This window comes from Chlorocebus sabaeus, chromosome 29 (genome assembly GCF_047675955.1).
Source record: "Chlorocebus sabaeus isolate Y175 chromosome 29, mChlSab1.0.hap1, whole genome shotgun sequence".
NCBI classification, from domain to species: domain Eukaryota; kingdom Metazoa; phylum Chordata; class Mammalia; order Primates; family Cercopithecidae; genus Chlorocebus; species Chlorocebus sabaeus.
The window spans coordinates 16,803,652-16,830,806 of NC_132932.1; the positions used below are offsets into that span (position 1 = coordinate 16,803,652).

The 27,155-nt window shown below is 44.4% G+C and overlaps 1 protein-coding gene across 2 annotated transcripts in view; it reads right to left on the reverse strand.

Moving 5' to 3' along the window:
• The window catches only part of TICRR (TOPBP1 interacting checkpoint and replication regulator), a 54,293-nt gene extending 49,150 nt beyond the window's left edge, over positions 1-5,143 (reverse strand). Inside the window, exon 1 of one of the 2 annotated variants that reach the window (XM_037987699.2) lies at positions 4,353-5,143. In XM_037987699.2, the coding sequence (XP_037843627.2) occupies positions 4,353-5,006 (654 nt within the window). In that variant the 5' untranslated portion in view covers positions 5,007-5,143. The remainder of the gene's footprint in view (positions 1-4,352) is intronic. The other variant, XM_037987698.2, reaches the window with a different exon arrangement.
• Positions 5,144-27,155: the final 22,012 nt, after the last annotated feature.

Genomic DNA, 27,155 nt, shown 5'->3' on the forward strand with positions numbered 1-27,155 from the left:
ATCTATCTAAACTTTGGTTTCAGTTATGCGTATCAATCTGGAAAATGCTGTATTAGATTAACCAATTAATTAGTATGTGCTGTTACCATCCATGTATCTATATCTGTGTTCACTGCTATGGAGAGAATGGTAACCTAGTTCAGATGCCATAGATCCTGATTAGGATTTTCTGCCAAAGGGACGCAAAAATTTTGTTGAAATTGTTTCAGCCAGAAGACCAGCCAGGAAAACAAACAAAAAAACCCTGCTAATGAAATGAAAGGTTAAGATGTAACTTTATGGCTGGTGGTGGTGGCCAACGCCTGTAATCCCAGCACCCCTCACTTTGATCCACAAGGCAGGTGGATCACCTGAGGTCAGGAGTTCAAGACCAGCCTAGTCAACAGGGTGAAAATCCATCTCTACTAAAAATACAAAAATTAGCTGGGTGTGGTGGTCGGTGCCTATAATCCCAGCTATTGGGGAGGCTGAGGCAGGAGAATAGCTTGAACCTGGGAGGCGGAGGTTACAATGAGCCCAGATCGCACCACTGCACTCCAGCCTAGGTGACAAGAGCGAAACTCTGTCTTGGGGGGCGGGGGTGGGGGGAGAAGATGTAACTGTAATAAGTGTTGAAAAGGAAAATTAAGTTTCTATGAAAGGTAATGTGTGCATGCCTTAGTCTGTTTAATGTTGCTTATAACAGAATAGCTGAAACTAGGTAATTTGTAAAGAAAAGGAATTTATTTCTTACAGTTATGGAGGCTGAGAAGTCCAAGGCCAGGGCGCTGCACTTCGCAAAGGCCTTCCTGCTGGTGGGGACTCTGCAGAATCCCAAGGCAGCACAGGGCAAAGCATGGCGAGGGAGCTGAGCAAGTGAGCTCAACACTTTCTTCCTCTTTTTATAAAGCCACCAGTCCCACTCCCATGACACCCATTACTCCATGAGTTTTGGAGGGGAGAGATATTCAAACCATAGCAAAACATGTGATTAAAAAAAAATAACAGCCTGTACTCCCAGCACTTTGGGAGTCCGAGGTGGGGTGGATCACCTGAGGTCAGGAGCTCGAGACCAGCCTGACCAAGATGGTGAAACCCTGTCTCTACTAAAAATACAAAAATTAGCCGGACGTGGTGGCACGTGCCTGTAATCCCAGCTACTCGGGAGGCTGAGGCAGGAGAATCACTTGAACCCGGGAGGCAGAGGTTGCAGTGAGCCCACATTGCGCCACTGTACTCCAACCTGGACAACAGAGCAAGACTGTCTCAAACAAAACAAAACAAAAACAAAAATACGAACAGTATACTACAGAGTATGGTCACATTTTTCATTCGTATGTACATTATAGGATAAGTGACAGACATGTCCTAGTGGTAGTTTCAAATTTGGGGATCTATAAATGTGCACTAGACTATAAGCTCCAAGAGAGCAGGGACTACATCTATTTGATTCCTTAGCATACCTGGCAGGTATGGAACAAATATGTGTTGAATAAATCTAAGGCGTAAAGTTGAAAATGTGTCAGAGGTCTCTTATCCTCTATTCTATCCTATATCTTAGAAAATATGATATCCTGTTTTATGCGCTTGGATCCCTCCGCCTCCAATGTAAGTGCAAGTTCTGTTTCTCCCAGTTATACTTCCCACACTGTGCGCTCCCCAAGGCAGGACCTGGATTTTCTCTTCTTCTCTTTTGCCCACTCCTGGACGGAGCACTCCCCAAGGACACAGCCTAAACCTTCCTTTTGCCCAGCATGGCTGGGCAGGTTTTTGAATAGGAAATGCTAGATCTTCAGCAGAAGAAAATTCCAGAAAAGCTTAAGAGTATCTGATGGGCATTTTCTTAGGGGAAACAGCAGATGTAAGAAGGGAAGCCTCAGAGAAGACCCATCCCCTCAGTCGACGGTATGTCAGACCTGGAAGGGATCTTTAAAAATATCCAGTCAACCCACTTATTTCAATGCTATTCAAAAAAAAAAAAAAAAGAGAGAGAGATTAAAGAGAAAAAAAGCGAGACAAAGAATCTCCAAGACCCATCAAGCCCCATCTAACTTATTTCTAGCCAATATTTAACAAAATACAATTCCAGAAGAAAGTTTTTGATGTGATATGAATTGTTTCAAACTGAGCAATGTGTTGTATACTGTGTCTAAGGCTTGACTGGCTGCCTTAAATTTTAATATTTCTAAGATTCCATTTTCCCCATAAATGTTTACCATCTCCTTAAACACTTCTTGTCCTTTCCTTTTCTTGACAAACCACTGCTGCCTTATTTTGCATTTGCCATGCCTTTTTCGGGCTTTGTATGTGAAGGCACTTTGAAAATGTTAACACATCATATCATTATTTAAATGCTTGCTCATTTTCCATCTGTAATCTTGCAATTTAACTCACTCCTGGGTTAGTGACATGTATTTCCATTAAGCAGAATGGCATCTTTCACCTGGTTAAACCACATTCCAAAGACTTCCCATTAATTAATTAGAACAAAATCCACATTTTTGACCTTGGCCCTACAGGTCGGCCTCTCCTGCTTTCTGACTTCCTCTCACACTGCTCCCCTTGCCTACTAGGTCTCAGCACTCCTTGTCTTTTTGTTTCTGAAACAAACTAAGTTCATTTCCAGCTGAAATCCTTACACCTGCTCATCTCTTCACCTGGAATGTTCTTTACCTACCTTTGAGTTCCTCCTCCTTCACCATTCAATTATCTGCTCAAAAAGGCTTTCCCTGCTGGGCGCAGTGGCTCACGCCTGTAATCCCAGCATTTGGGAGGCTGAGGTTGGCGGATTGCCTGAGCACAGGAGTTTAAGACCAGGGTGGGCAGCATGGTGAAACCCCGTCTCTACTGAAAATACAAAAAAGTTAGCCAGGCGTGGTGGCACCCGCTTGTAATCCCAGCTACTTGGGAGGCTGAGGCAGGAGAATTGCTTGAACCCAGAAGATAGAGGTTGCAGTGAGCCGAGATCGTGCCACTGCAACTCCAGTCTGGGTGACAAAGCAAGACTCTGTCTCCAAAAAAAAAAAAAAAAAAAAAAAAGCCTTCCCTGACTATCACCCTATATACAATAACCACCTCCTTCTCTCCCATCCTCTCACCCCATTTTATTTTCTCCAGAGCATGATTTGAAATTGTCACTTGCTTATCTGTTTAATCTGTTCCCTGCTTTGGCTAATATGTCCCCAGCAGCTCAAACAGTGTGGTAGGCACTCAATGTTACTGGCTTCTCAATGTACATTTGTTGACTAAATGAAGTGCAATGAGGAGAAGGATGAAGGCAAAAATATATACTTATCCTAGCACTTAACAGGAGCAGGGGGCCTCACCGCTTCAACAAAAATCCAAATTAGCCATGTAAGACTTTAAGTTTGCAAGTATTTACTCATTTAGTCAGCAAATACTGACTGAACACCTACAATGTTTAATACACATCTGGGTGGCTGGGCATGGTGGCTCACACCTATAATCCTGGCACTTCAGGAGGCCAAGGCAGGCGGATTGCCTGAGGCCAGGAGTTCAAGACCAGCCTGGGCAGCATGAAACCTGGTCTCTACTAAAAATACAAAAAAATTACTTGGGCATGGTGGCGTGGGCCTGTAGTCTCAGCTACTTGGGAGGCTGAGGCACGAGAATCGCTTGAACCCGGGAGGTGGAGGTTGCAGTGAGGCGAGATTGTGACACTGCATTCCAGCCTGGGCGACATAGATTATCTCAAAAAAAAAAAAAACAACACACACACACACACATATATACACACACATATATACATGCATATGTATACACACATATATACACACACACATATATACACACTCACACATCTGGGTATTGTGTTAAAACCTGCCGCCTGCCTCTGAAGTATTTTTAGACTAGATGGAGAGTGAGAGATGTGCACAATCAAAACATATGGAGAAAGGGTTAAGTGCCACACAAAAATGTGTACAGCAATTCAGACGCTGGACTGAGCAGTTGTCACTGGGGGAAGCGTTAAAGGATAAGTGAAGTTAGGACTGGCCTGGAAGAGTGAGAACTGGCATTCCAGGCAGATTGAAGAACACACATAACACAAAACAAGCGGTCCAGACCTGTTGATTTTCTAGACTGGACTTTAATATGCTAGAGTAGATGTAGTGTGTAGGAAAATCAAGTCTGGGAAGGCAGGTAGGGCCCAAATAGTGAGGGGTCTTAAACAGTAGGTAATGAGGAACTACCCATTTTGTTGTGAAAACTGTCCCTATTTATTTATTTCCTTCCGAAGGGAGCCATAGTCATGTTAGTCTCATTCCGGGTCTGTGGCTGCTCTAAGGACGCTGCCAAGTTCTGGTTAGCGAGGAACGCACCGCGCACGCTGAGACGACTGTAACCTTCCTTACCTTAGACCATTCGGTGGTATCCACCCAGTAGAAGGTGATTTTTCGGGCGACCAGAACTTCCTGGACTCTCTTGGGCAACAACTTCTCCATCACCTGCTTAGGGGTGGGCGGCAGGCGCTGGGCCTGGGCCTCGCACCCAGACACGAACTGCAGCAGCTCCCTCTGCGAGTGCGGACAGGGGGCCAGGAGGAAGACGGCGTTCACCAAGCCCCCGAGCGCGGCCTCGGCCTCCTTGGCCTCGCTCTCCACGTCCAGCAGTCTCCTCCCGCTGCTCCGCAGGATCGGCTTCGTGGGCGACGTGATCTCGGGCCGGTCCCACTGGTAGTCTAGCAGCGTCTCCATCAGGGCGCCGTGCGTGTGGCTGGCCCTGGGCGCCGGGCCCGGCAGGTGGGCGCGATCCTCGAGCCTGGCCTCCAGCTCCTCCTCAAAGTCCTCCCACGAGCGAGCCCCCAGCTCGCGGAAGTCAGACACTCGGGACGGCCGGCTCCGCGCCCCCTGCGAGTCAAAGAACTTGAAGGCCCAGTGGACCCTGGCCAGGCCGAATCGGCAACTCAGGTAGGTGAGGAGGCGCAGGGCGGCCCGCCGGACCCGGCTGTGGCGAGCGGCGCCGCCCGCGGTGTCGAGCAGCAGCATTACTTTGTGACAGCATGCCATATTGGCCGTGCCGCCGCCCCGGGGCCCCGGTCCGGGCCCGTGCCCCCGTACCTTAGTCCCTTCCTTCAGGGAGCCAGCGCCATTCACTGCTTTCCTTTGGGACCCTGGTCGAAAGGCTCCCGCGCTCTTCAGGAGCTGCTGCTATTGGCGGAGCTAGTTTCCAAGGTTAGCTCCTATTGGCTGCTTGCCTTACGTAAGTTACGGGAGCAACTTCCATTTTTGGCGGTGATTGGAGGGGCAGAGGAGAAAACTTCAGTCTGATTGGTGAAGGGAGTGATGGTGGGCGGGTCTCTGTGTTTCGAGAGAAGCTTAGCATTCATTGGCCTGGGCCTTCGTTTTAAATTTTAAAGAGGTGGCGCCTCGGGGGCGTGTCAAGAAGTTTCCCTATTGGAAAGAGGCCCGCGTTTGTGCGCACTCGTGAGTGCGGACTGCGGCGCCACTTTTCCCAAGACCGAGGAAAACTTAGTGCGGGGAGGGAATTTGGGATAGTTTCAATCGAACTGGTTGAAATCTCTGTGGACCGCCTATGAAGTAGAATCCGACGACTACGTCTTTAATTTTCTGTAATTTAAAAAATTTTATTAAAAATTAAAGGTTCGGCCGGGCGCGGTGGCTCACGCTTGTAATCCCAACACTTTGGGAGGCAGAGGCGGGCGGATCACGACATCAGGAGATCGAGACCATGGTGAAACCCCGCCTCTACTAAAAATACAAAAAATTAGCCGGGCGCGGTGGTGGGCGCCTGTAGTCCCAGCTACTCAGGAGGCTGAGGCAGGAGAATGGCGTGAACCCGGGAGGCGGAGCTTGCAGTGAGCCGAGGTCGAGATCGCGCCACTGCACTCCAGCCTGGGCTACAGAGTGAGACTCTGTCTCAAAAAAAATTAAAGGTTCACTCCCTTTGCGCCAGTGACTTCTAGGAGTTTATCTGCAGAAGGTAATCGGAGAGCCAGGTAAAAGACGTCTGTATATCTTAGAGTTTATTTAACATCAGAAAAAAATGGAAACAGTTTGGGAATGGTTAAATAAGGTGTGGTACAGGCGCAAGGGGAACATCATGCAGCTCCTTTTTTTTTTTTTTTATTCTTTTTTGAGACGGAGTCTTTCTCCATCGCCCAGGCTGTAGTGCAGTGGCACAATCTCAGCTCACTGCAACCTCCACCTCCCGGGTTCAAGCTATCTTCCTGCCTCAGCCTCCTGACCTCCTGAGTGGCTAGGACAACAGGTGCACGCCACCAGGCCAGACTAATTTTTGTATTTTTAGTAGAGACGGAGTTTCACCATGTTGGCCAGGATGGTCTCGATCTCCTGACCTGGTGATCCACCCGCCTTGGCCTCCCAAAGTGCTGGGATTACAGGCGTGAGTCACCACGCCCGGCCTGGTGCAGCTTCTTAAAATAGTGTTTTATTATGTAATGTTAGGTTTAAAAAGTGGACCTCAAACAGCACCTGCAGTGAATTCCCTAACTTTTCTATCTACATATATATAGATAGAAATTATATGTAGATTTGCATTATAGATAGAAATTATATATAGCTATATAGATAGAATATATAGAATTATATATAGATAGGCCGGGCACGGTGGTTCACTCCTGTAATCCCAGCACTTTGGGAGGCTGAGGCGGGCGGATCACCAGGTCAGGAGATCGAGACCATCCTGGCTAATATAGTGAAACCTTGTCTCTACTAAAAAAAAAAAAAAAATACAAAAAAAAAGTATATGTAGATAGATAATCATATAGATAGAAGTTATATATAGATAGAAATGCATTTATATGCATATTTTTAAACTGTTAATATAATATTGTGTACCACAAGTTGTCTGTGATTGTCTCTCCATGTGATTTTTTTTTTAAACTTTTTTACACTTCCTTTGGCTGGCCAACAGTCAGGCTGATTTCAGAGACGTGATATGTGCCTCTAGGATCAATGGAATATGGTATTTGGAAAGAAGAAGAGACCAAGAATGAAGGTCAGTTACCTGAATATGTGTTTAAGGAGACTGATCCAATACTCCACACCACTGAATTCTGCTTGTTGAGCAATTCTGTTTCCACTTGGAAACACAACAACTTCCTTTATGTGCTTCGGCTACAACTTCCTTTATGTGCCTTGGCTTCTCCAGTCAAAGTCCTCAACAATTACTGCCTCATGTACAACAATTTTCTCTTTTGTTTGAGTTTTCTAGGGCTGCCTGCCGTAACAAAGGATCAAACCCAAAAATTGTCTCACAGTTCTGAATGCTTGATGTCCAAAATCAAAGTGTTGGCATGCACTTGCTCCCCTCCAGCCCCCATGGCTCTAGGGCAGAATCCTTCCTTGACTCTTCTAGCTTCTGATGTTTGCTGGCAATTCTTGATGTTCTTCCTGTGTCTCCTCCCATCATGTTCCCTCTGTGCATGTTGGTCTCGGTGTCCAAACTTCCCTTTTATAAGGACACCAGTCATGTTGGATTAGGGCCCACCCTAACGACTTTATTTTAACTTGCTTACTTCTACAAGACCCTATTTTCAAATAAGATCACATGCTGGGGGATGTTGGGGGAGAGGACCTCAATATATCTTTTTGGGAGGACACAGTTGCAATGAGCCAAGATTGCACCATTATACTCCAGCCTGGGCAACAGGGTGAAACTCTGTCTCAAAAATAAAAAAGAAGAAGAAGAAGAAAAGAACAAGTGGCTTTACAAGATTCCTGCTAAGAAGTCATATATTGGAAGTCGTATTATTAATATTAACAATACAATCACAAGCAAATCACATGAAAATGGTGGATCTGACATTCTTGTTTTCCTAGTATAAGATCTTTGTTAGCCACACTTTAAGATTAAAAAAGAGAATTTGATCAAATCTTACACTTGTGTCCAAGTGAAATGTGGAATTAATAAAAAGGCTATTTGAAATGTGTATTTTTATTATAATTAATCACAAACCTTACCTAAGTGTATATTGTGCCTTGAGATGTTAGGTAAAATGATAGTATGAAGCTATCACAATTAGCAAGACATTTAAAAACTGTCTATTTTCTCTTAGGTCACCCTTTATAAATTTCTCTTTTATGTTTTATAATACATCTTAATAGGTATCTACATATAATTTGCCAGTTAATAAATATACATATATTAGGGGTGCAGGGTCAGCTTCTATTTCTACATATTTCAAATTACATAAAGTATAATTCTATCTTCATCAGGGAAAATGCCAAATAAATATGGAAACCACTGGTCTGCTTATGATGGTGGCTTTGGTACAGGTGATGGATATGTGAACCATGGTTGAATTCTGGATATATAATATTTTGAATGTAGAAGTGACATAACTTGCAAACAGATTGCAGAACAGAATAACGACTTCTAGGCTTTGGGCTGAAAATGGAATGAAGGGTGGAGAAGACTCAGTGAGGAAGTGATGGGAAGGAGGGTGCAGAATATCAAAGGTTCTAGTTAACCCATGTTAGTCTGAAGATGCCTAATGGACCTCCAAGCAGAGATGCCAGGTGTGTGTGCAGTTAGATATATGAGCCTGGGCCAGGCACAGTGGCTCATGCCTCTAATCCCAACACTTTGGGAGACTGAGGCCAGTGGATCACTTGAGGCCAGGAGTTCAAGACCAGCCTGGCCAACATGGTGAAACCCTGTCTTTACTAAAAATACAAAAATTAGCCAGGCATGGTGGCTCATGCCTGTAATCCCAGCTGCTTGGGTGGCTGAGGCACGAGAATCACTTGAACCTGGGCAGCAGAGGTTGCAGTGAGCCAAGACTGCACCACTGCACTCAGCCTGGGTGACAGAGAAAGACTCCATCTAAACAACAACAACAACAACAAAAAGATAATGAACCTGGAGCTCTGGGGAGAAATTGAGGCACAGAGGTAATTTGAAAGGGATGAGTACTCAGCTGTCATTGAAAGCCCCAAGCCTGGATGAGAGGTTGGCAAGAGGAGTGGCCACTTGGGTAGGAGGATGCTATGGTCAGAATGTTTGTGGTCCCCTAGAATTCATATGTTGAAACTTAATTACCAAGGTAATAGTATTAGGAGGTGGGGCCCCTGGGAGGTAATTAGGTCTGAAGGGCAGAGCCCTCATGAATGGGATTAGTGCCCTTACAATAGGCGCAAGGTTCGGTGGCTCATGCCTATCATCCTAGCACTTTGGGAGGCCAAGGTGGGAGGATTGCTTGAGCCTAGGACTTGGAGGCCAGCCTAGACAACAAAGCAAGACCCTGTTTATGCAAAAATTTAAAAAAAAAAAACTGGCTAGGAGTGGTGGCACATGCCTGTGGTTCCAGCTAGTTTGGAGGCTGAGATAAGAGGCTCACTTGAGTACAGGAAGTCGGGGCAGTGAGTCATGATTGCACCACCTCATTCCAGCCTGGGCAACAGAGCAAGATCCTGCCTCAAAAAAAAAAAAAAAAAATAGACTTAAGGGAGCTCGTTTGCTCCACCCACTATGTAAGGACACAGCTAGAAACCTCTATGAACTGGAAAGTGGTTCCTCTCCAGGCACCAAGTCTGCTGGTACCTTAATCCTGGACTTCCAGCTTCCAGATTGTGAGGAAAAAAAAAAAATATTGTTGTTGATAAGCCACTCAGTTTATGGTATCTTGTTATAGCAGCCCCAAAGGACTAAAATACTAAAATCAGGAGAATTAGGTGAATGTTAATCCAGTGAAAAATGGGTTTCCAGAACGAGGGGGTGGAATACTATGCAGCCATAAAAAGCACAAAATCATGTCGTTTATAACAACATGGATGCAGCTGGAGGCCATTATCTTAAGCCAATTAATGCAGGAACAGAAACCCAAATACCACAGGCTCTCACTTATAAGTGGAGCTAAACACTGGATACTCATGGACATAAAGATGGCAATACCAGACAGTGGGGACTACTAAAGAGGGGAAGGAATGAGGGGAGTAAAGGTTGAAAAACTATTAGGTACTATGCTCACTATCTGGGTGATGGGATCAATTGTACCCCAAATATAAGCATCACATAATATACCCAGGTAACAAACCTGCACATGTACCCCGTGAATCTAAAATAAAAGTTGAAATTATAAATAAGTAATAGAGATATAGAAAAAATTAAAAATGAAACTGGGAGAAAAAGAATGAGAGAGTTGTTTACATTTTTAAAAGTTATCTTTTAGAAATGCTGAAATATTTTACCAACAAAATGATGTAGTATCTAGGATTTCCCTCCAAACAATAGGGAGGGGAAGATGCAGAGGTAAGTCTGGGCAGGACTTCCCTAGCGTGGGTTGGAGGTGGTTGGGCTGAGTGGTGTGTATGTGAGGCTCATTGTTTCATGCTCTCTCCTCCCGTTTTTTTTTTTGTTTTGTTTTGTTTTGTTTTTGAGACGGAGTCTTTCTCGGGCACTAGGCTGGAGTGCAGTGGCGTGATCTTGGTTCACCACTACCTCTGCCTCCCGGATTTCTGCCTCAGATTCTCCTGCCTCAGCTTCCCGAGTAGCTGGGATTATGGGCGCGCACCACCATCCCTGGCTAATTTTTTGTATTTTTAGTAGAGAAGGGGTTTCACCGTGTTAACAAAGATTGTCTTGATCTCCTGACCTCGTGATCTGCCTGCCTTGGGCTCCCAAAGTGCTGGGATTACAGGTGTGAGCCACCACACACTGCTTTTTTCTTTTTCTTTTTCTTTTTCTTTTTTTTTTTGAGACGGAGTTTTGCTCTTGTCGCCCAGGCTGGAGTGCAATGGCGAGATCTCGGCTCACTGCAACCCCTGTCTCCTGGGTTCAAGCAATTCTCCTGCCTCAGCCTTCTGGGTATGTAGCTGGGATTACAGGCGCTGCCACCAGGCCCAGCTAACTTTTGTATTTTTAGTGGAGATGGGGGTTTCACCATGTTGGCCAGGCTGGTCTCGAACTCCTGACCTCAGGTGATCCACCCACCTCGGCCTCCCAAACTGCTGGGATTACAGGCAGAGCCACTGCGCTCAGCGTCATGCTCTCTCCTTCCCTACACGTTCAATATTCTCCATGATTAAAGGAGGAAGCAGCGGAGGAACACAGGGCATGATTCCCTCTGCCACAGGCTGCTGTGAGGTGGGATATAATGAAGGTTGAGAATGGACTGTTGGGTTGGGCAAGGTGACAGACACTAGATTGCTTTGACAAGAGGAGTTCTGCTGGAATGGCGGGCATCCAGGAATCAGGACACTGGCAGAGGGGGTGTGAGGAGAGGAAGGCAATGAGGACAGGCCACTCTCTTGAGCAGAGCTTTTTTTTTTTTTTTTAAATATAAAAAGGAGAGCTGAGAAATGAGGTGGTAGCTAGGGGACATGAGGAGTTTAGGAAAGGGTTTTTGACGTTTTGTTAACATCAGAACATTGCAGGAGACGTTGCAGTGTGTTTGTACTTGGTTGGGAATGACAGAGATTAAATGAAAAGCTGCTGATAGAAAAACAGCATTGGGGAGAAAGAGGACTGTGGCAGTGCAGTAGCTGGGTCCAGGGTGGGCTCTGTGACAGTTTTAGGGTTCTGTTACAAAAGAGAGAAGGGGAGAATGTATATTGAGGAATAACTAGCAGCCTTAGACACACTAGGATTTGGGCAGGAACAGGGGTGAAAAGATGAGGGTGAGTGGCTTGAGGATGGAAGCCAGGGAGAGGTGGTATTGATGAGAAATTATTAGGAATTCTTTTAGCTGCAAGGGCAGGAAATTGGACCAGAGTGGCTGAAGTAGATTGGAGATAGGTGGCTGCTGGTGTGGGGTCATTTGTTCAGTCATGTCAGGGCCAGTGACTGTGCTGTCCTCCTCCCATTTACACGTGCTCATTAACCCAGGGAGGCTGCATACACCCTGCAAGGCAATGCTTTCACAGAAACCACCCCTCCTTTTGGATTTTGACTTCCATCCCATTTGACTGAAATGGGACACATGGCTACTCCTAGCTGCAAGGGAGGCTGGGACATTGTGGGAGATTGTCATGCTGGGAGTTGAGGTGTTGGATAGATCATTTGCACAGATCCCAAGGTGCTAGGAAGGTATGAAGAATGATGATGGGACAGTGGCAGAGAGACACCATTAGCCGTGACCAGAATACTCTGTGAATGAGGAAGAGATCTGAAGAGGACTGTAACAAAGAGGCAGGGTATGGCCCAATGTCAATTGATTCAAAAAGGCTGGGGGTTTATGGAGGACCAGAAGGGAGGACAGCTACCCCTATCGCAGGCCAACTGGAATGAGGAGCAAGAGAGGGAAAATAGCCCTCATTTGAGGAGGCCATAGGGGAAGTGTTGCCTGCAGGCATCAGCCAGTTTTCCTACAGGGCAAGAAGGTGAAGGGAATACTCAGAGTGAAGGCGAGGGTACGTGGGGTTTGTGTAAGGGTGCACTGCAAATTCCAGAAGACACCCTAGGGAGGCTGAGGAAGGGTGGGAGATGGGCTCAGCTTATGGATATGCAGAGCTGTAAGGGGTTAAAAATCTACATGAGAAGGATGACCTGAGCTTGAGGGTGTCCCAATCTGATAGTTTTAACTTTCTCTGAGGAAGGAGGCAAGACTGAGTGAGCAGGGAGTTGGAGGAGTGGGAGTTGGGGGAAAGAGGAGAAGGTTAAAAGTAGCTTCTGCAGAGAGTGGAAGGTGAGTTGGCCAGGCAGCCATGAGAAAGGCCCTGGCTGTGTTGAGGCGCCTGGCTGTAGCTTCTCTCTCGCTCTTCCTGAATTCCCCAGGCGGAATTACCACACCCTTTTCTGCATTCCTATGGCATTTTTCTAATGGAAAAATTTAAGAACAGTCTAACAGCATGGACTTTCTACCCCTGAAAAGCATATTTGTAAAAAAGCAAAACTGAACCTGGGTATGGCTCTCACATCTTCGGTTTACATAGTGATTGGATTGAAATTGTTTTCAGTTGACTAAACTGCTCCAGGAAAAAAAAAAAAAAAAAAAAGGTGTGGCGGGGTGGTGTGTGTTTTGTCCCAGACAACTAATAAACTCAAGATATTTTAATTAAGATGAAAAAAAGAAAGAATAGCCAGAATGAGTTGAGGAGAGGTTTAATTACGCTTGGAGCTAAATGCAATCAAATAGATTTTTAAATGGTCTCTCTGTGTGTGTATATGTGTGTGTGTGTGTACACTGGAAAACTCAGAAAGCTACAAAGCTTGAACTGAGAAAAAGCATCTTTGTTTGCATAAAAATAATGACCTTGGACCACCAGAATCCCACGTAGGGTGTAATAGATGGTAAGATCCCCAGAAAGCCATAACCCCTAATGGCCCTACAAATGAAGTCAGACAAGATAAGGAAAAACCGAGGATCTGGCATGGATAACTATGATCAGAGAGCAGAAACTGGCCTCTTCAGGGGTAAAAAGTACCCTCAGATCAAGGGAGCTCAAAATATCTCCCTGCCAGGATCTTGGTATGCTGTGGCCCAGCGAGTGTAGTGTTCTTCCTCTTCTTCCACCCCATAAATGATAGTGTTTGTTGCACATGTTCAGTCCTTGTTCCAACAAGAGATTGATATGGGTTGTGAGATTGATATGTGTTAGATTGATATGGGTTGGCTGATAACATGGATTGGTTGTTTTTCTTTTTAACTTTTGAATTTTAATTACAGATCAATTTCTCTCTCTCCCTCTCTTTTTTTGTTATGGATATCTATGGTCCATCACCATTGGTTGAAAAGATTATCCATCCTTCCTTCCATGAATTGCTTTTTTACTTTTATTAAAAAATCAGACCAAGCGTGGTGGCTCACGCCTGTAATCCCAGCACTTTGGGAGGCTGAGGTGGGCAGATGACCTGAGGTCAGAAGTTTGAGACCAGCCTGGCCAACTTGGTGAAACCCCATCTCTACTAAAAATACAAAAATTAGCCAGGTGTGGTGGCACATGCCTGTAGTCCTAGCTACTCAGGAGGCTGAAGCAGGAGAATCACTTGAACCTAGGAGGTGGAGGTTGCAATGAGCCGAGACTGTGCCACTGCACTCCAGCCGGGGCAACAGAGCGAGACTCCATCTCAAAAAAAAAAAAAAAAAAAAAAAAAAATAGACCGGGCACGGTGGCTTACACCTGCAATCCCAGAACTTTGGGAGGCAAAGGTGGGTGGATCACCTGAGGTCAGGAGTTCAAGACCAGCCTGGCCAACATGGAGAAACCCCGTCTCTACTAAAACTACAAAAATTAGCCAGGTGTGGTTGGGCACCTGTAATCCCAGCTACTCAGAAGACTGAGGCAGGAAAATTGTTTGAACCCGGGAGGTGGAGATTGCAGTGAGCCGAGATCGCGCCACTGCACTCCAGCCTGGGCAACAAGAGCGAGCCTTCATCTCAGATAATAATAATAATAATAATAATAATAAAATAAAAATAAAAATAAAAATAAATAAGTAAATAAAATGGTTAAAATGTTCCTATGTGTAAAAAAAGTAAAAATATGTATATATAATATAATAAAAAGAAATACAATGATTAAAATGGTCAGTTTTATATTATCTGTATTTATTATAATAAAAAATCTTCAAGCTAGAAAAAAATCAATTGAGAATATTTGTATGGCCTATTTCTAGGTTTTTAATGCTAGTTCACTGACCTATATGTCTGTTTCTCTGCCAGTACCACACAGTCTTGATTACTGTAGCTGTGTAATAAATCTTAAAAGCAGGTAGCACAATTCCTAGCACTTTATTACTTTGTTGTTCAAAATTGTTTCAGCTATCCTAGTTCCTTTGTCTTTCTATATAAATTTTAGAATAAGCTTATCTATATCTAGAAATAATCTTGCTGGAAGTGCATGAAAGTTACAACTCAATCTGGGGAGAATTGACATCTTTACTATGATCCTCCCAGTATGAGAACATGTGTATCTCTTCATTTAGTTAGGTCTTCTTGGATATTTTTTCAGTGTTTTGTAGTTTTCAACATACAAGTTATGTACATGTTTTGCTAGATTTGTATCTAAAATACTTTTTTTTTTTTTTTTGAGACAGTCTCACTCTGTCGCCCAGGCTGGAGTGCAGTGGTGCAATCTTGGCTCACTGCAACCTCCGCCTCCCAGGTTCAAGTGATTCTCCTGCCTCAGCCTCCTTAGTAGCTGGGACTACAGGTGCACACTGCCACGCCTGGCTAATTTTTTGTATTTTTTAGTAGAGACTGGGTTTCACTATGTCAGCTAGGATGGTCTCGATCTTCTGACCCCGTGATCCTCCTGCCTCAGCCTCCCAAAGTGCTGGGATTACAAAATATTTCTTTTTTAAAACAATTGTATATGGTATTTTTTATATATATATATACACACACACACACACACACATAAAAGAGGAAAATATATATATATACACACATGTATATGTATATATATTTTTTCCTCCTTTATTTTATTTTATTTTATTTTATTTTATTTTATTTTATTTTATTTTTGAGACAGGTTCTGGCTCTGTTGCCTAGGCTGGAGTGTAGTGGTGCGATCTCAGCTCTCTGCAACATCTACCTCCTGGGCTCAGGCGATTCTTGTGCTTCAGCCTCCTGAATAGCTGAAATTACAGGCTTGTGCCACCACGCTCAGCTACTTTTTTTGCATTTTTTGTAGAGATGGGATTTCATTATGTTGCCCAGGTTGGTCTCAAATTTCTGAGCTCAAGTGATCTGCCCATCTCAGCCTCCCAAAGTGCTGAGATGTAATCCCAAAGGATTACAGGTGTGAGCCACCACGCCTAGCACCTGATTTTTCCTCCTTTCTAATGTATGAGTTTAGGGCCATGCATTTTCTTCTTAGCGCTGCTTTAGTTGTGTCTCACAAATTTTCACACATTCTATTTTCATTTTCATGCAGTTCCATTTAAAAAATTTCCCTTGAGACTTCCTCTTTTGACCCTAGGATTGTTTAGAAGTGTATTTAGTTTTCAAGTGTTTGGAGATTTTCCTGTTATCTTTCTGTTAATGATTTCTGGTTTTATTCCATTGTATTTGGTGAATATATACTGCATGATTTGAGTTTTTTTTTTAAATTTATTGAGGTTCATTTTATGGCCCAGGATATGGTGTATCTTGGTATAATGTTCCATGGGCACTTGAAAATAATATGTATTCTGCTGCTGTGAGGTGGAGTGTTCGTCTATAAATGTCAATTAGATCCTCTAGGTTAGTGGTGTTTTTGAGTTCTATATTTTGATTTTGAGGTTTTTCTGTTTTGTTTTGTTTTGTTTTGTTTTGAGATGGGGTCTTGCTCTGTTGCCCAGGCTGGAGTGCAATGGCGCAGTCTCGGCTCACTGCAACCTCCACCTCCCAGGTTCAAGCAATTCTCCTACCTCAGCCTCCCGATAGGGTTTCACCATGTTGGCCAGGCTGGTCTCCAAATCCTGACCTCAAATGATCCGCCTGCCTCCCAAAGTGCTGGGCTTTCAGGCGTGAGCCACCGCTCTCGGCCTGTATTTTGATTTTCTATATAGCTGTTTTATCAGTTGTTGAGAGAGATGTCGAAGTCTCCAACTATAATTGTGGATTTGTCTGTTTCTCCTTTCAGCTCTATCAGTTTTGCTTCATATATTTTTAGAGCTCTGTTGTTTGGTGCATACAAATTTAGAATTGTTGTGTATCTTTGTATTCTTGTAGACTGACCCTTTATCATTCTGCAGTATCCATTTCTAGACCTGGTGATTTGCTTTGAAGTGCTTTATTTGATATTAACATAGCTATACTTTGTTAATTTAGAATTAAGATGCTTGCATCGTTTTTCATCTTTTTACTGTCAACCTACATACATTATTATATCTGAGGAGAGTTTCTTGTAAATGACATATTGTGTCATATATTTTTAAAAAATCTTTTCTCCCAATCTGCCTTTTGATATATTTAATCTATTTACATTTAAGGTAATTATTGTATATTAGAACTTAAGTCTGCCATTTTATTGTTTGTTTTTCTGATTTTTTTCTCTTTTTTTTACCCCTTGCTTACCTCCAGGTTACTTGAACTTTAAAAAAAAAATCCATTTTGATTTATCAATTGTTTTTAAATGTATTTCTTTTGTATAGTTTTCTTTTAGTATTTTATCTAAGTATTCATTATGTACATATACCTTATCATGGTCTCCTGGTGAAGTATAGTAAAGTACAGAAAGCGTGCCTCCTTTTGGCCAGGTGTGGTGGCTCACGTCTGTAATCCTAGCACTTTGGGAGGCTGAGGCAGGTGGAGCACTTGAGGTCAGGAGTTGGAAACCAGCTTGGCCAACATGATGAAACCCCCATCTTTACTAAAAATATGAAAATTAGCCGGGTGTGGTGGTGCATGCCTGTAGTCTCAGCTACTCAGGAGTCTGAGACAGGACAATCACTTGAGCCCAGGAGGCGGAGGTTGCAGTGAGCTGAGAATGCACCACTGTACTTCAGCCTGGGCAACAGAGCAAGACTCTGTCTCAAAAAAAAAAGAGAGAAAGAAAGCAAACTTCCCTCCTTTTAAGTCACTTTGTCCTCTCCCACTTATAATTGTCTTAAATATTTACTTTACAAATATTGATAACCACATTAGGCAATATTACAATTTTTGCTTCAACCATCAAACATAATTTAGAATACTCAAGAAGAGAATGAAAGCTTATTGTATTGACCATATTTTTACTCTCCCCATTGTTCTTTCTTCTTTCCTGATGTTCTGAGATTCCTTCTTTCATTATTTCCTTTCTGTTGTACAGTCTTCTTTTAACCATTCTTTTTCTTTTTCTTTTCTTTTCTTTTTTGAGATGGAGTTTCGTTCTTGTTGCCCAGGCTAGAGAGCAATGGCACGATCTGGGCTCACCATAACCTCTGCCTCCCGCGTTCAAGTGATTCTCCTGCTTCAGCCTCCCAGACAGCTGGGATTACAGGTGTGTGCCACCATGCCAAGCTTTTTTTTGTATTTTTAGTAGAGACAGGGTTTCATCATGTTGGTCAGGCTATTTTTGAACTCCTGACCTCAAGTGATCCACCTGCCTCTGCCTCCCAAAGTGCTGGGATTACAGGCGTGAGGCACCACACCCAGCCCTTGTAACCTTTCTTTTAGGAAGTAGGTATCTGGGGTGATGAACTCTCTTAGTTTTCCTTCACTTGAGAATGCCTTAATTTTTCCTTTATTCCTGAAGGATATTTTCACTGGATGTAGAATTCTTGACATAAAACTTCTAGACACAAAACAGTTCTCAAAACAATATTTGAAAATACTGTGCCATTTCTGCCTGGCCCCATGGGGCCTCCACTGACACCACGAGTAGGGGAACCTCCTTACACAGAGAGGTGGACGGACTTCCAGCTTCCCACTTTGCCTTCTCTGATCATCTCCAGGCAGGGAGAAAGAGGGGTGCCTCATTCTTACTTGGTGGTGGTTAAAGTCCTGGCTCTCCACCAGGCCTCCTCTGCCACTGCCCCATCAGGGAGGGAGAGGGCATCCTAACCTTCAGATGGATGTGGAAGTCCAGGTTCCCCAAGTGGCCTCCACTGACTTTGCAGGGGCTGGGCCTCATTGCCACTGGATGGAGATAAAAGCCTCAGCTTTCCACTTAGCCTTCTCTGAGACCACCCTGGCAGAAAAAGGGGCTGCCTCATTACAGCTGTGCGAGGGTGGAAGTCCAGGCTCCCACTCAGCTTTTCCACCATATGTTTACTCTGTGGAGTTTGGCTGCACTAGAGTGATTATTGTCTAAAAGTTTCTGTCTTGCTAGGCTGCTCCTTTCCTGGTCGCTTGACTCGAGAGCAGCCCTTCTTGGGGCTTCTTTTGTCTGTGTCCATTGTTGTATTAAGTTGTCAGCTTCTCCAGGATCCAGTTAAGATATAATTAAGACAAAATTAAAACCTAAAGTCTGGGTGCCATGGCTCACACCAGAATCTCAGCACTTTGGGAGGCTGAGGTGGGAGGAGCATTTGAGCCCAGAAGTTCGAGACCAGCCTAGGCAACAGAGTGAGACCTTGTCACTACAAAAAATATGGGTGCTGTGGCTCATGCCTGTAATCTCAGCCCTTTGGGAGGCCGAGGCAGGTGGATCACCTGAGGTCAGGAGTTCGAGACCAGCTTGGCCAACATGGTGAAACCCCGTATCTCCAAAAAAAAAAAAAATACAAAAATTAGCTAGGCATGGTGGCAGGCACCTGTAATCTCAGCCACTCAGGAGGCTGAGGCAGGAGAATTGCTTGAACCAAGAGGCAGAGGTTGCAATGAGCCGAGATCATGTGCCATTGCACTCTAGCCTGGGCAACAAGAGTGAAACTCCATCTCAATGAATAAATAAATACATAAATAAATAAATACTAAAATATATTAGCTGGTTGTGGCGGTACATGCCTGTGGTCCCAGCTCCTGGGGACGCTGAGGTGGGAGAATTGCTTGAGTCTAGAAAGTTGAGGCTGCAGTGAGCCATGATTACATCACTGCACTCCAGCCTGGGCAAAAGAATGAGACCCTGCCTCAAGAAAAGAAAAGAAAAGGAAAACTCAGAGAACTCACTGCCGTGTCCTTCCCTGGGTCGCAAGTTCCCCAGCCAGTCTCCTTTCCCCTCAACCTTTCAGAGTCTTCTTATGTTTATTATATATGATATTCAAGAATTTTTAGCTTTACATAATGGGAACAATAGGAATCCATTTTGTGTGGAACCAGAAGTTGTGGGAATCATTGTTCTTATTAAAACTTATCTCCTTTGGGCAAAAAAAAGAAAAAAAGAAAAAACCTTACCACATTGGGTTATATTCAAGCAATCTCTTTAAGAGTTTGCCTCATTTTCTAAACTGTGAATTTTTAGAAGGAAAGAACTGTGTTTTATTTGTCTTTGTATCCCTAGTTCTTATCAGAGTAGAGACTCAATACATTATTTTTTAAATTGAGTTGTAGTATGTTATTAAGTATTTATTATTTACCCAAAGCAAGTTAGGAATTTGTGCAGATACAGACAAGTTACCACTAGAGGGCAGCAGCAACAACCCTTTACAAAATGCTCTGAAACTGCATGCCACTCCGGAATTAAACCTTTTCCTAGAACTGCCTATCCTTAGTTTTCACAAGCAAAGCAGAAGCCTGGGAACTGATTGTAGTTGAGCCTCCCGGGGAGACAAAGGACCCTGGGTCCTTTGTCCAGGCTGCACCTGGAACACTGGGGCCCCATTCTTTTGGAGAAAGATGCTTCTCCCTCTTCCCTGTAAAGGGAAGAGAATTCACATATTTCCAGTGTCTGGTGGGACAGTCATGATATGCTGGGTTCTCCTCACAGTGGTTCTGCAAGGCAGGCATTATTTCTTCCTTTTTTTTTTTTTTTTTTTGAGATGAAGTTCCACTCTTGTTGCCCAGGCTGGAATGCAATGGCGTGATCTCGGCTCACCACAACCTCCGCCTCCCGGGTTCAAGCGATTCTCCTGCCTCAGCCTCCCAAGTAGCTGGGATTACAGGCATGCGCCACCATGCCCAGCTAATTTTGTATTTTTAGTAGAGACGGGATTTCTCCATGTTGGCCAGGCTGGTCTCAAACTCTCGACCTCAGGCAATCCGCCCGCCTCAGCCTCCCAAAGTGCTGGGATTACAGGTGTGAGCCACCGCGCCCGGCCCACTTCCTCCCTTTTACACATGAGGAACTGAGGCTCAGAGGACCTCTCATAGCCAATAAGAAGGAGTGCTGAAGGTATGACCCAGGCCTGACTGATCCCAGTCTCTTTCCACTAGTCTACACTGCTTCCCCCAGGAGATGCAGGGACAGCCTCGTCCCTGATACAATAGACAGGAGAAGGGAGCTCCTTGGGCAATGGAGGGCCCAGCGTTGTGGCGGTAGAGAGCCCGGCTAGGGGACATGGGCAGGGGAAGCTGCATCCCAGCCCTCCCTGCCCCACACCCTGCAGCCTCCGAGTCCTGAGCCCTGGGGCAGGTCTCCTGGGTACATTGATTTTCTTCTATAGCATCCATTCTGCCCAGGGGCTCAGGACTCCAGTGGTATCTGGTGGTCTCTGGGGGAAGTCATCCATTTGTGGCAGTATTTCTGGGCATGAAGAGACAGGAGTGGCCCTGAGCCATCTTTCTTTAATGTGGTGATGATCTACTCTGTGTATAAGAGCTGTGTGATCTGGGGCCAGTGCAAAGTGAAAATGCAGGACCCCTTGTTTAAAAATTAAGAATTTCAAGATGGCAACATCAGAGCAGGAAACGAAGCACAGGTGCCTGCGAAGCATGCGAGCTTATGCCATGATTCATGTCACATGTCCATGAAGCCAGCCCTGTCTGGGGCAGTATTAGAAATAGTGACATGATAACGACGTCCATCTTTTAGGCACGTACTTTGCGCTATAGTCTGTCACTTTAAATATTTTATTTCTTTTAACCTTTCTAGGGCTGTTTTCCCCCCTGTGTGTTTTTATCCCTACAGTGAGAAGGTTGGACTAGACCAGTCATTCTTAACTCTAGTTACACATTAGAAGTACCTAGGGACATTAAAAAAATACCCAAAGCTGGCCCCATCCCCAGAAATTCTAATTAAACTGGACTGGGGGAGGGGTCTGGGCATGTGAGTAAACGGCTCCGTTGTTCTAAGACTCTCGTTTCTATTTGAGGGTGATGATGACAAAAATATCCTTCTCCTCCTTTATAAAAGCAACCAAGGGATCTGGACCACTCTTGCTGCAGCTGGGCAGGGAGCCTTGAAGAACATGTGTCCTTGGCGGGTCTAGCTAAGGGGCAGGTCTCCTGGGGACGTTGATTTTCCTCTACAGCATCCATTCTGCTCAGGGTCTCAGGACTCCAGTGGTACCTAGTGGTCTGTGGGGGAAGCCTTCCATTTGTGGCAGTATTTCTGGGCATGAAGAGACAGGAGCGGCTTTCCTTCTGCTTCTGGGATCTTCCAGCTTGCCTAGCTTCCTTTGTAAAGCCAGAGCAATTTGTGAAAAGCTGTTATAGAGAAGAAAGTAACAGGAAAATAAAGTTGACCACACACTTTCTGAGTCCCTGGCATTGTGCTGAGGAGCGTTTGTATGTGATCCTCCAAAAAATCTTCTGGATGAGTACTTTTTTAAGTCCCCGCTTTCATAGCTCAGAAAGGATACGTTGCTAGGCATCACACAGCTGATGAAGTGGTCCCTCTACTGACTACAGGGCAGGGGCCAGGGCTGTGGTTCAGAGATGCTGTGGAGGGTGGACTGGGGTACAGAAGTGGTCAGAGAGGTGCCCTGTTATCTATCTGACCCCTGCTAGCCTGAGGCCTATGCTCTTCCTCAAGCTCCACCCCCCTCCTACCCCGTAGTACTCCCTGGCCAAACAGTGTCTACAGGCCAGTGTAACCCTAGACCTCTGTGGGGCCGGCCCTCCTTTTTCTAGCCAGGGGAACTGAGCCGTGGCTGCAGCCAGCGAGGTGTGGCCCAGGCCTGTCTTATCAGGACTGCACTGAGCCCAGAAACCCCTCACCTGTGAGAATGATCTGGAACACTGGGTCCATTCACCGATCCAGAAACCCAAGGACAAAAGGCAGGTCCCCTGGGGAGGCCGCCCAGTCTCCTCACGGGAGCCCATCAAGAGATGGGGCTAACACAGACTCAGGCTGAAACTCTGTATAAAATCAAACACCTTCTCTGAATCCTAGTTATGCTACAAAGAACCAGAGTGTGGTAGCCAGGGTGGGAGCAGGCCACACCCTCATGGCCATCAGCCTCCGGCTCCACCCAATGAGGGGTAGCCTCACTTTTGAGGAAGGAGCTCAAATTCTCCTCACTACAAACACAACACTCAGAGGGGCTTGTAGAGGTTCAGGGGAGCTTTGAGGACCCAGGTGGAGAAATAAGAAGGAATGGAGACCTCAATTTCAGTTTTGGGGAGTGAGCAGGATTGTAACCTTCCTAATAGAGCCTTGTCCAGAGCAGAGGGGAGGGCTGCAGCTGAGGCCCCACCCCTCAAGGAAGCCACACTGTCCCCTTCAGGACTGTGGACCTGCAGTTTACAACCCTAAGCTGGGCTAAACCAGTGAGACCTGGACCAGCTAATGAGCATAAGCAAAGATTTCTATCACACTGTGAATTCTAGGGCTGCCAAGTGGTTTGAGAATAAAGGGCTGGAGGATCCATTTTGAATTCATTCTTCAAAAGTGTAGTGTCAAATGAAAAGTGTTTTGTGAGATGAAACTATGATATGGGATGGATGGTGGTGATGATCGCACAACATTGGGAGTATACTTCACATACAAGAATGTTTATGGCAACCTTATTCATAATAGCCCCGAACTGGAAACAGCCCAGATGTGCATCAATAATAGGAAAATGGGAAACAGTGCTAGAGTCACACAATGAAATATTACTCAGAATAAAAAAAGATCAAACTACCGATACATGTGGTAACATAGGTGATTCTCAAAATCATTACGTTTAGTGAAGGGAGCCTTACACAAAAGAATATATTCGGTATAATTCAATTTATACAAAGTTCCAGAACAGGCAAATCTAACCTATGGTGGAAAAGAATTACAAGAGTGGCTTTGTCTGGCAGGTGGGGCAGGGATTGACCAGGAAGAGGCAAGAGGTAATGGTCATGGGGTTTGGTACTGTTCTATATCTTGGTAGGGATTGGGCTGCACCGGTTTATTCATTTGTCAAACTTTGGAAAAGTTGCACTTAAGATGCTGCATTTTTTTGCTTATGAATTTCACCTCAAAAAATTAAACACGGTTGAGTGAGGTGGCTCACGCCTGTAATCCCAGCACGTTGGGAGGCTGAGGTGGGCGGATCATGAGGTCAGGAGTTTGAGACCAGTTTGGCCAATGGTGAAACCCTGTCTCTACTGAGAATACAAAAATTAGCCAGGTGTGGTGGCGTGCACTGTAATCCCAGCTGCTCAAGGGACTGAGGCAGGAGAACCTCTTGAACCCGAGAGGTGGAGGTTGCAGTGAGCTGAGATCACGCCATTGCACTGTAGCCTGAGTGACAGAGCAAGACTCCATTAAAAAAAAAAAAATTAAACAAATACTGAATTCTAGTTAATGAAAGGCATGCTGAAGTAATCAGGGGAAAGGGTGTTGATGTCTGCAATAGACTTTGGGATCCATAAAAAAATAAAGTGGATTGATGGATGGATAGAGATGAGATGTAGCAAACAGTAAAAATTAATAGTACAATCTAGGTGATGGGTGTAGGAATTTTGACTGTAAAATCATTATGTTTAAAATTTTCTATTTAAAAATGTTGAGAAAAGATATATTGCTATATCATGGAGTAGCACGTAAAGTTTATGTGACTTTTCCATGCTAGAACAGGAGTGTTTCAGCAGACCCTTGAATAAGTTTGGCCTAAAGCACCTCCTGTTCCCCACACTTATCTACCATTACTGATTTTTTTTTTCCTTCCTTTCTCTTGGGAATCAAATGAGCTAGCAAACTGTGCCTGATGTGTGGTCTCTCTCTCTCTGTGGCCAGAAATTCTACCTGTTTGCTACTTTAACAGACTCAAGAGGGCTGCCCACTGCGCTTGTCTGAAAGATGTAAACAAGTTATGGTTGGTTATTTGGATGTCACTAAAGCCCATAGTTTCTGCCCAGGGAGAAGTAATAAAATAGGTCAGGTCACCTCTCCCCTTTAAAGCAGCTGCCTTAATGTGTGCAACATGGCTGAAGGTTGGCACACAAAATTCTGTGTCCACATCCTAAGATTGAGATGAAATACGTAGAGATCTAGACTCCTCAGAGTTTTGTTTTGTTTTGTTTTTTGGGTTTTTTTGTTTTTTTGTTTTGTTTTGTTCTGTTTTAGAAACAGGGTATTGCTATATTGCCCAGGCTAGTCTCAAACTCCTGGGCACAAGCAATTGTCCTGCCTCAGCCTCTGAAGTAGATGGGACTATAGGTGCACACCACCACAGCCCGCTAGACTATTCAGACATTTGAAAGACACTATTGTATCCATAGAAGCTGAAAAAACAGGGTGGTTAATATGTGAATATCTTGAGTATTGTCTTAGGCAGAGGATAAAGGGAACAAAAGGAAACCCCTGTGACTGGAGTCTGCCCCTTGGTGGACTAACTCTTCTGACTCATCGTTTCATACCATAAAGAGTGGAAATACTGCCTTCCTGAATTGAATGCAACAAGGTTTTCAGACAATGAACTTCAAAGAAACACTGTGTTCCTTGTGGACTGCTTGGGGCATGCCCTTCGACCCCTGAGAGTTATCCTCACTTTCTCTTGTTCCTAGGGCCACTGTATTAGTGTCCCTGAACTGCCTTAACAAAGTCCCCAAGACTAAGTGGCCTAAAACAGCAGCAATTTATCCTCTCACAAGTCTAGAGGCTAGACGTGAAATCAGTGTTGGCAGAACCATGCTCCCCTGATGGCACAGGAGGGACCCTCTCCCTGCCTCTTCTAGATTTTGGTGCTGGCCCTCCTAGTGTTTCTTGGCCTGTAGATGCATTGCTGCAGCCCCCGGCCAGCTTCTCCCTGTGTGTGTTCACATCCTCTTCCCTCTGCATGTCTTCTGTCTCTGTCAAATTCCCACCCTTTTTTTTTTTTTTTTTTTTTTTTTTTTTTTTGAGACGGAGTTTCACTCTTGTTGCCCAGGCTGGAGTGCAGTGGCGCGATCTCGGCTCACTGCAACCTCTGCCTCCCAGATTCAAGCGATTCTCCTGTCTCAGCCCCCCGAGTAGCTGGGATTATGGTGCATGCCACCATGCCTGGCTAATTTTTTTATTTTTAGTAGAGACGAGGTTTCATCATATTAGTCAGGCTGGTCTTGGACTCCTGACCTCAGGTGATCTGTCCGCCTCGGCCTCCCAAAGTGCTGGGATTACAGGTGTGAGCCACCGTGCCCAGCCTCTCACGTTTTTTTTTCTTCAACTTTTATTTTAAGTTCTGGGGTACATGTGCAGGATGTGCAGATTTGCTATATAGGTAAACGTGTGCCATGGTGGTTTGCTGCACAGATCAACCCATCACCTAGGTATGAAGAGAGCATCCATTAGCTATTTGTCCTGATGCTGTCGTTCCCCCTACCCCTACCGACAGGCCTGAGTGTGTTGTTCCCCACAACCCATGTGTCCATGTGTTCTCATCATTCAGCTCTCACTTAGAATTATGAATATGTGGTGTTTGGTTTTCTGTTTCTGTATTAGTTTGCTGAGGATAACAGCTCCCAGCTCCATCCATGTCCCTGCAAAAGATATGATCTCATTCCTTTTCATGGCTGCGTAGTATTCCATGGTGTATACATACCACATTTTCTTTATCCAGCCTATCATTGATGGTCATCTGGGTTGATTCCATGTCTTTGCTTTTGTGAATAGTACTGCAATGAACATATGCGTGCACACATATTTGTTTATCAAATTCCTTTATCAAATTCCTCTTTTTTAAGGATACAGTCATATTGGAGTAGAACCTACCCTGATGACCTCATTTTAATTTGATTACTTCGATAGTGGTCATCTCTACAGGTAGAGACTATTTCCAAATAAGGTCTCATTCATGAGTACTGGGGGGTTAGGACTTGAGCGTCTCAGGGGACACCATTCAACCATAACAGGAACTTTGGGGAAAAAAAGATTTGAGGAACATTGCATTAATTATCTCATGTAATTGTTAGAATAATATTATGAGGTACATTGTGGTTATTTTTAACATCTGAGGAGACTAAGGTGGAGACAGGCATTGGATGACTTGGTCACTGTCACCACAGTGCACACTTATTGTCATAATGCGTAGCATTCATCCTTTTCTTTTAGTGACAGCACCCTCATTTCTGTAAAGGTAGAAATTGCTTCCCCTCAAGTCCCTCTGCCCCTAAGATCCTTCATCTCTAGCTTGTACACATAAGCCATATTTAGACAGGATCCTTTGAGAAGGGCTGCAAATGGACATAAAAGTAAAATAATAAATTTTATACAGAAATGAGGGTATCTTGATCATCATTTTGTTAGAGGCCCTCTTTATTCAGAAATAGCATCAAGATGAATATATTCAGAATGCAAATATTTCTGATTTGCATTCAGAAGCCTAGCACAGTGTCTCATGCCTGTAATTCCAGCACCTTGGGAGGCTGAGGCAGGAGGATCACTTGGGCTCAGGAACTTGAGACCAGAAATCTAGGTTGCTTGCTTCTAATATTGTCCAGTGAAATATTGTATGCTCAAATTAATTGTTCAAGTGGGGAAAAAAGGCATTTTACAGTCTACTGGATTATTTTCAAAATAGAAATATTTTTAAAATCAGAAAATAAGAAATCAAAT